This window comes from Salvia splendens, chromosome 5 (genome assembly GCF_004379255.2).
Source record: "Salvia splendens isolate huo1 chromosome 5, SspV2, whole genome shotgun sequence".
NCBI classification, from domain to species: domain Eukaryota; kingdom Viridiplantae; phylum Streptophyta; class Magnoliopsida; order Lamiales; family Lamiaceae; genus Salvia; species Salvia splendens.
In genome coordinates, this window is record NC_056036.1 from 32,108,203 (window position 1) to 32,118,288 (window position 10,086).

General features: G+C 36.8%; 2 protein-coding genes across 2 annotated transcripts; one reads left to right on the forward strand and one right to left on the reverse strand.

The window, feature by feature from the left end:
• Positions 1-564: 564 nt before the first annotated feature.
• Positions 565-1,674, forward strand: LOC121805414 (transcription factor MYB73-like). Its single transcript, XM_042205257.1, has one exon. The coding sequence runs from the start codon at positions 597-599 to the stop codon at positions 1,440-1,442; it is 846 nt and encodes a 281-aa protein (XP_042061191.1). The 5' UTR covers positions 565-596; the 3' UTR covers positions 1,443-1,674.
• Positions 1,675-3,032: 1,358 nt separating this feature from the next.
• On the reverse strand, positions 3,033-9,771 carry LOC121805413 (probable cadmium/zinc-transporting ATPase HMA1, chloroplastic). Its single transcript, XM_042205255.1, has 12 exons — positions 9,128-9,771; positions 8,717-9,052; positions 7,702-7,848; positions 6,903-7,098; positions 6,665-6,777; positions 5,766-6,004; positions 5,280-5,385; positions 4,732-4,896; positions 4,184-4,400; positions 3,819-4,006; positions 3,636-3,722; positions 3,033-3,334 (listed from the first exon to the last, which is right to left on the reverse strand). The coding sequence occupies exons 1-12, from the start codon at positions 9,644-9,646 to the stop codon at positions 3,164-3,166; spliced, it is 2,484 nt and encodes an 827-aa protein (XP_042061189.1). The 5' UTR covers positions 9,647-9,771; the 3' UTR covers positions 3,033-3,163.
• Positions 9,772-10,086: the final 315 nt, after the last annotated feature.

The window sequence follows — 10,086 nt, forward strand, 5'->3', positions numbered from 1 at the left end:
AAGGGATCATATTCCTAAATAATAAAATAAATGTAACTTGTCTTACATAAATGTAAGACTAATTTTGGTGTGCACTATTATTTTTTCAATTGATAAACCATCTTTTATACACGTCTAGTATTATTTGGATGCTAATTTTTAAAAAAAGAATGATTAAATCTGACGTTATGTAGAAACCATCTCAATTTAACACACGCAAATATCTCATAGATTTTGCTACTATTTTTGAGTCCAAACTCTACATCTCATAATTACTAGTATTATTTGGATGTTCTCAAAATGACAACTACTACAAGCATATTATTAAATATTAAGTGAGATAATGAATCAGTTTCAAACAAATTGTATTTATAGCTCTAGAACTAAAATTATGCAGATGATATATTAATGTTTTTTTAAAAAAAAAGAAAACTCAAAAAGAAGAAGTGGAAAAGAAAAGGAGAGGGAGAGGGGGAGTGTATATGAAAATGCGTATGTGACGCGTGTCCGTTATCCAGCTGTATCCCATTCCAATTTCAACCGCTTCTATACTCAACGCTCTCCACCATATATATATAAACCAAAACCCAACTCTTATAGATAGAACAAAAATCAAAATGGCTAACCTCAACAAAATGGACATGGATCGGATCAAGGGTCCATGGAGCCCCGAAGAGGACGACCTCCTCCAACGCCTCGTCCAGAAGCACGGCCCCCGAAACTGGTCCTTGATCAGCAAATCCATTCCCGGCCGCTCCGGCAAGAGCTGCCGCCTCCGCTGGTGCAACCAGCTCTCCCCTCAGGTTGAGCACCGCGCCTTCACCCCCGACGAGGACGACACCATCATCCGCGCCCACGCCCGCTTCGGCAACAAGTGGGCCACCATCGCCCGCCTCCTCTCCGGCCGCACCGACAACGCTATCAAAAACCACTGGAATTCCACCCTCAAGCGCAAGTCCTCCTCCTTCACCTCTGACGACGCTCCTCCTTTGAAGAGATCCGCCAGCGCCGGCTCCGCGCCAACCTATTTCCCCCCGCCCAGCCCCTCCGCCTCTGATTCTATTTCTACGCACACCAGCTTCTTCCCCGATCCGCCCACTGGTCTTACTCTCTCACTCCCCGGAATTGAGCACAACACCGACTCACCTTCTAATTCCCCCAAAATTAACCCTAATTCTATCCAATTGGCGCCGATTCAGCGGCAGACGGAGCCCAATTCGGTGGCGTTCACCGCGGAATTGATGGGGGTGATGCATGAGATGATTAGGGCGGAGGTGAGGAATTACATGGTTGGATTGGTGGAGGAGCAGAGGTGGCGAATTGAAGAGCGGGAGAAGCAGCATAATCGGCTTTTTCTTCTTCACCAGCAGCAGAAGCAGTTTCAGTTTCAGCCGATGTGTGTGAATGTGAATGAGGGATTTAGGAATGCGGCGGCGGCGATCGGAATCAGCAGAGTTGATTGATTTGATTGAATTGGATTGGTTTATGTGTTTGTTTTTTAGCGATGTGGGAATCGGAGAGAGAAGAAGAAGAAGAAGGAAACCGTTCTCCGTTTTCTGAATTTTAGATTTCGGAAAAAATGGCCAAAATATTAAATAATTTTTGGTTATTGTACAGTCGGAATGTCATCTAAAAACAGAAAATTACAGCTTGAAAAAAGAAAAAAAGAGAAATTAAGTAAATAAGTTTGTCGTACTCACTCTTTCGTCCTTACTTTTGAATTAACTGGATAATTAGTAATTTATTAAAGTAGAGAGATACTTGGGATTTGTTTTTGGCAGAGTGAAAATGCTTTTGGGATTATTCCCCATTTTCTTATTTAGTGCAGGCAGCAGAGCAGAGGGAGTGGGGACACTGTTTTCACTTCAACACAAAATAATCATAAAAAAATACGACTACAGTAAATGCACTGTTGCCCTCAAACTAATACGTTACACTATCTCCATCCGCAACAATCACCCAAATCAAATCAACTTTTTAATAAAATATTCATTTCTCTATCCTCCACATACACAACTCTCTCCTAATTCAACCCCATCAACTTTTTTACTTCCATCAGTGACCCCAACTCAACCCAATTAAATATTTTCTTTTTCATATATTTTATATTAATATTTTAATTTACAGTTAATTTAGATATATTAAATAATATCTAAAAATTATAATAAAAAAATATATAATTCAAATTTAAAACAGAAAATATTAGATATTCAAATAATTAAAGCACAATATAATAATAAATTACACACATTAATGTTTGGAAGAATAATTCACATTAGTTTTGAAATGATATATAAAGACAAAATAATAATAATTAAATAAATTAAATTAATAACTAAAATAAATTAATTCAAATGGCTTTTTTGAAAGAATGTTTCACAATGAGTATTGAAAGGATATATGGATAAATATAATAATAATTGAATAAAACAAATTCATAACTAAATGTAATAAAAAAATCAAAAATTAATTTAGTGTAAAATGTTCAAGATTAAAAATGTAAATCTATATATGGATAAACATATTTCCTATTGCAATAAAAATATAAGTACAAATTTATACAATAACCAAATTTGTACAACTAGTAATAAAATAAATAAAAATAAAAGTATTTCAATATTAACCAATAGGATTGTGCCATGTGTACATGACATCCACTTTTTGGAAGGGCCGGGTCTTAGAGGCTTCAACTGAAGTGGGAAATATCTCTCTTTTAATATTTAATCTTTGAAACCAGAATGCATATTATATTAAGGTTTTAGAATCACTGCGATTCATAGCATTTTGGGAACAAAAACAAAAGAAGCCTTTTAGGAAAAGGAAAGAGATATCACAACGAGATCTTAATTGTTATTCACATGGAGTATTATTTATTTAAACCATTCCTTTCAAAGGTGCGTCAATAGTTTGATTGTAAGTGAGTAACGTCTTATGTTCAAGGGACAAAGTTGACCTAAAAAACAGAAAAGCTTCAACCAAAAATATATGATAAAACGAAGCAAAAGGAAACACATCTAAACTTATGGCTTTATGTTGCGTTGGGCTACCAAATCTACCATGTTAACAACTTAATTTATTTGTACCGTTCAAGCCTATAATATATTGACAGCTTGAGAAAACCGATTTAATCGAACCCTAACACCGTTTGAGATTAAAATTACAGTGAATCAAACCAATGGTGCATCTACAAGAGAGTTGGCTGGATGGTTCCACGATCAAAGTTGAAGCGTCGAAGGAGCGATTTAAATTTTTGAATAAGTTGGAGAAGATCATGCTTCCACGACCACGTTGGGGCATTCAGGGCTCGGATGGAATTGAGGCACACCAGAAGAGTCCCACCTTCATGGAGGAGGACCTGCAAATATCAATATTATCACAAACTCAATTTCATGAGAGTCTCCTATTAGGAAATTGGATCACAGTTTCCACATAACATATTCATCATTCAAATCCCCTGTCCATCCGCCATGATTCTTCACCGTTGAATTCTTCAACTCTACTCTAAAGGTTTTCGATGAACCGTGATGAATGTTTCCAAGATCGTCAGCCTTGGCATTTCGAAATCACCACTTTGAAGACTACCACAGAAGATATTCCTACTGAAAGTACTTAAATGCATCTAAAATTGGAAACGAGGCAATAGCTTCGAAACTTACTGTTAGCCAAAGTGGTATAAAACCTAGAACTGATGTAAGAGAGGCCAAAAAGATGCTAGACAATGCAAGGGCAACATTCTGTTTAACCTGCATGTACGTAAAGCATGGACATTAAAAACCAAGAAAACTACGATACACAGAAGAAGATTCACAAAAAAAAGAAGGGAAAAAACGAAGGAATACCAAAGAAGTAGTTTGTCTAGATTTAGCTACGGTGAATGGAACCCCAGAAATATTATCTTGTAGCAAAAGCACATCGGCAACAGCTATTGCAGTTGCACTTGCACGCTCTGCTAGGACAATGCCCACAGTGGCAGCTGCCAAGGCCGGTGCGTCATTAATACCATCTCCTACCATAATAAGGCCACCACCTGCAAAAGAATTTTTCAGTATCCAGTAAGGATTGACCACCTATCTAGGTGGACTCACATTAATACTAGTCATTTTAGATATGGGTAGAGCAGATCCTCCGGGATTAAACCCTCCAGCACATAAACAACAGTTAAGTACCCATACTGGATTCTGGTAAGAGTGCTGATAGTACATACCCGTATCTCTAGGAATTTTTGTCACATGATAGAGCTTGTCCTCCGGCTTCAGGCTACAGTGAAATTCTTTAATGCCCACAGCATCTGCCACCCTCCGTGCACTCAGCTCATGGTCACCAGTTAACATCATAACACGGAGATTTCCTTCATTTTGCAATGTGTTTATGACATCAAGAGAATCAGCTCGAGGTTTATCTTCAAAATGAAACAGGGTCACCTGCACAAGACAGAAAAGTGTAAGATACTATCTACTTCATGATATTGACATTTTTGAGTATCAAATATTTTCCACAATAGACATGCATTTTAGCCTTATTGTAAAATATTTACATACTGACATACTCATTTTCAAGATAATCTCTCCATATGCTATTACCATATGGAAAGCAAGATGCTATATAGAAGAGTGCATAATCAATATCTAATGTATTTACAGAGCATATCCTTAAATAACACTACGAATAATAGACAAAACAGACACATAGGTTGGAATCTAGAACTGCTTTTAGTTGTCCAGTAGATTTACAAAACTGATGAAGATTCACAACCTTGTTATTCACTGACAGAGCAGCACGAACAAAGTTAGCTCCATAAGAAGAAGTGTTAACTGCCTCCTTAACTTTTCTTGATTCATCATCTGATGTAAAAAGAGAAGTAATGTACTCAACAGAGCCCATTGAAGCTTTCAATGGTTTGCCACCTTCAAACCCTGGCTATAACAAGCAAAATAACTGTAGAATCAGGAATAGCAAAGTAATGTTTGGAGTAAGCACAAGCCCTGAACTAGGGAACTCCATTGATTCAGTCTTAGTTCAAAAGGAACCAACTAGCCCAATCAAATTAGCATCTTTATGTTACTAGTGAAGACATTCTTCTTATTGACTATCAGGAAACTAGCAGTAGCAGCCAATAAAGAAGGTAATATTTAAATCAGTATCCTAGAACTAAATAAAGTGAATAAGTGCTATATGAAAGAATAACAGTGTATTACTGTATTACCATAATCATTCATGCGTAAAGCCGATTCGATTAAAATAACTAGAGTAGTTGAGCTAGATAGCATCTCAAGGTTGTCTAGTACACTTGTATTCAGTACCTCAGCACTAGAAATTGTTGCAAAAAGACCTCTTCCTGGTAAATTCTCAAATCTTTCTACAGACACTGGAGGGAGATCCTTCCCAACACTATGATCCACAACAGCTCTGCACCACAAAAGAATCAAGACTATGAATCAATCTAATAGTCTGCATGTTTAAGCACCAAGGCTGACATAATTCACAAATTTATGATTCATTAGGTTTTCAACAGGTTCTATTTGTCATCATTAGATCTTAATAATAGTCAAATTACATCACACTAGTTTCTATAGAGATATTAATAACATGTTTAGAGAAAACCAGATTTAATCAAGTTAGGTGCATCTTTTATTCCTTTGATGGAAATGTAAGCAAGTTAAATCAGGTCTAACTACCAAATGTGCACATAGATAGTACACTACCACATAGAGTTTGCAAGCAAAATATAGAAATAAAAGGGTACATGCCATGCCAAGTTAAGAAAAATAATATTAATTTTAAGAAACCTTCCAATAGGATGAGTAGTTCCCTTCTCCATTGCAGCAGCGACTGCTAGAGCTTCTTTCTCACAGCTGGGTACACAACACACATAATTTTGTTTCTTGTTGTTGCTAACATGTCCATGAATTGGTTCTATTGCTTTGCACATGAATTCTCCAGTAGTCAAAGTACCAGTTTTATCAAATGCAATATTTCGGCATGAAGATAGTGCATCCAGAACATGACCACCTTTCAATAAGATTCCCTGTCAAAAAAATGTTTTCAGTTTAGAACAAGCTACTAACCACATGCATTAATAGATTATGCAGTAGAATATCCTTAAGCTGCATAACAGTGTCGAATTACTCGAATCTTAGTTCTTTACTAAATTATGAAGAAGTCTGCACTCATATAATCATATTCACAGTTTGAAGTAACTGTTTCCCTTTATGATAGTAACAAACAAATTAATAAAGCTTCTATTGCAGTTTACTTAGTTGCATTCCCATTCAAATGCAAAATACCCGATCCACTATTTTCTAGCTGCTACTTTTTTAGCAGAATAAAGATGTACAGAAACTTTGTTATTTCCGTTATTATGAAAAACTCCTTATATGTCAATTTTAACCTTGAGAACCTGAAGGGGGAGCATTACATTCTTCCATACTATAGTACATATGAAGTTGTCTACACATAGATAAACCAATCAAATTGCTTATTAGAAGAGTAGCCATGGTCAATACTACCAGTTTGAATAAATTTGAATGGTGGTGGTGATAGTAGTGTGTATTGATTAGATCATCTCATTATACAACTACATGTTTATTTTTTACTATGTACATAATACAAGAAAATGTTAGAATGGCAATTTAATTCAGATGAACTACATATTGACAGCTTATTCTGAAACTTTAAGAAACGATACCTTTCTTGCACAAGCACTAATTGCAGTTGCATAGACTAGTGGTGCTACAGCCAATGCACAGGGTGATGCAGCTACCATGAGCCCCAATGCACGGTAAACTGATCCTCTACATACTAGATAAAGAACTAATAGAATCAATAAAGTCTGCAGGAAAAGTAAGAACATATATCTATATACATATAGGGCTTTGACAAATGGAAAATTTGCCTTCAGTGATTAGCAGCAGATAAAATTATACCTGCTGTACTGAAAAATGGCCACTTAAATAGGATTGGGCCAATCAATGCAATAGCCGCAGATAAAATTATAACTGCTCGGCTATACTGTTCGCCAAACTTATCAAGCCACCTTTGAAGCTTTGGCTTACTCTGCTGAGCTTCTTCAGTCAGTTGTACTATTCTATTAAGTGTTGACTCTTTCCATGACTTTTTCACCTAAATTAGACTTTTGATTTAGCTGAGTGATGGACGTTTGAGTTCAATATATCTAGAACAGCATAGAGTTGACAACAATAGAAATGGCATTCAAGGTCACAAGGCAAGACATATATTGTCATAACAAATTATGTATTAAGAAATCCTTAAATCAGTAGCAATGCACTGACATCTTTTGACACCACTTAATGATTGTATCACCACCATAATGCAGCTGAAATAACATCTCAACTTCTATAACAAAAATCTCATCATAAGATAGCTCATTACATTGACAAGTAAATGCTAGTAAAGAGATGGAAAAAAAACACACTACTATATACCAGTGAATTTTTTTTGCTAAAATGAAAAACGTCAGGCGATATGAGATTCAAAACAAAATTCTATACGAGTTCCTAAACCATCAAAGTACACAAAAAAAACTCTGCAGTAACATCAAAATAAGGAAACAATAAATAAGTGAAAAAAGAAGTCATAAAAGGAGTTTAGAATATATATCCATTATCCACTTCTTACAATCAGTACGAAAGTATACAGTATACTCTGGTATGGTTTGGTTATAAAAAAGAAAAGGAAATAAGAGGTGCAACTGTGCAAGCATACCTTAACAATCATCATACCATCGAGGTTTCGTGCCCCACCAGGAATGCTGTCCCCAACTTTTCTCTCTACAGGTTTGACTTCCCCGGTCAAGTGCTCTACAGTAATAGTTGAACTACCTTGGAAAACTTCACAGTCCACTGGAACTGACTGCACATAGTTTAGATTAACATTATGATAGTTCTGGATGAATTCATACAAACAAAAACTGCTAAAAGGTCCAAACCATAAAATAACAATCCTTAGTGATCTTCCTCACAAAACATGTCTTTTAAACCATAATTTAGCAAAACTAAGATTCACGGACTGCATATTATGAAGAGATTCCCTCCAAATTACTAACACAAAGTTCAGAAAGAAGTGATTGCAATTTTAACAGGCCACTACTTTACACATTTGATGTTCAAAGAACATGTTGATGGAAATTTGGCAAAAAAGTCACTGGAGAAGATATGAATATCTTGAGAGCCTAAAGATACACTTATAACTATTGAGTGTCCTAATCCATAGTTACCTGGAAGGTGGTAAACAAAAGGAGACAGGCTATACTATTTTGTTTCCCGGGTATGGTGAAGATTGATGTTCAAAGAACATGTTGATGCAGATTTGCAAAAAAGTCACAGGTGAAGATATGAATATCCTGAGAGACTAAAGATAGACTTATAACTAGTGAGTGTCCTAATCCATAGTTACCTGGAAGGTGGTAAACAAAAGGAGACAGGGTATACTATTTTGTCTTCTGGGTATGGTTTGGAGGCATGCTTAGGTGTTAATGCTACATGATATTTGAACCATACTTGGTTCCCTTATTAATCCAAACTACATAGAAATGCAATCTATCAGATTACTAGGTCAAATTATCTTATTCCTACTCCAAATTTTATTACTAAAGCAACAACTAGCGCGTGGTCATTCGGTCAATTCAAGTACAGAAGAGTGCTACAAACAATGATCTGAAATGAGGCTCATTAAATGCAGTTAAGTCCAAATAAGCTAAAAAAAAAGAAAAAACACAGACCTCACCAGCTTTGACCAATATGTATGATCCAACATCCAAATCATTTACAGGAACTTTGTGGTACTTCAAATCAGAAAAAGATGGATTGTTCCCGTTCTCCACATCGAGCTCAAGCGCGAAATCGGGATGATTCTCTTTCAATTCCTTGACATCAATCATAGACCTTCTAGTAAAGTAGTCCTCCGCAATATGAGCCAAATTGAACATAGCCAAAAGCAATCCACCCTCCAACGCATTCCCCATGAAAACCGAAGCAAATGCGGCCAAAGCCATGAGCACGTGAATATTGATTTTCCCTCCCACGATGTCCAGAGCCGCATCCAACGACGCGGATACCTGTAGACGATGGCAAACACGAATCAGAAACTCCAATCAATTAAACTGTATTGCGCTGAAATGGCGAACAATTACCCCAACGAGAGGGAAGGCGACGGCAGTGAAGGCATGCTGAAGAGTCGCAGCGGCGGGCTTAGGTAGCAAGTGAGGGCACGCGCCGGCGGCTAGGAAAAGCGCCGTTGCGAAGCAGCAGAGCTCCAAATGTTGCCTGAGGAAGTTAGCTAGATGGATCCACTTTACAGCCTCCGCGAAGCGGAGGAATGTTTGCTGAGGTTTGGTCAGAGTAGAATCGCAATTACCGTGACCGTGACAGTGATGATTGTGATTGTGATTGTGAGAATCGCGGTGATTGTGGTCACGATCATGTTCGTGGCTGTGATTATGGTTGTGGGAGTGAGAGTGAGAGTGAGAATGAGCGGAGCATTTGACGAAGGCGAAATAGGAGATGTTGCGGAGAGTAATTGGGAATTTTGGTTTAGGTTTAGGTTTTGGGGGAAAGGAAAAATTACGGTTGAATTTGAGCTTGAAATTAGTGAATTGAGGGGAGGTTGATGAGAGGAAGCGTGATTTAGCGGGGAATGAAAGAGCTTCCATGGAAAGAGAAACAAAGGAAGAGGAGAGAGGGAAAGAGGTTGAAGAAGAAGAAGAAGAAGTTGGTGCAGTCTATGTCCGAGACCGAGTGTGGGATGTGGTCATTGTAGCACACACCATGTCCTCATTATTTATGAGTTATGACCACCAAATTCTTTATTACTCTAGTCTACTTGTAGATTGATTTCAACTTAACATAACAATACTAATATAGCTATTTCAACTTAAGTCTCCCTCTTCTTCTATCCCAATTTTATTCATTTTTGTGTTTATTATCCCACCATCATAGTCGAAGCTTTTTTTAGTAGTATAAAATTTTAAAAATGATATTTAAGGAATAAGTGTATAGATATGATAATAACATAGGATACTGACTAAAATAAAAAAGATTATATTTATTAATTTTATAGAAAGAAAAATAAAATAAATGATATTTTAAAATG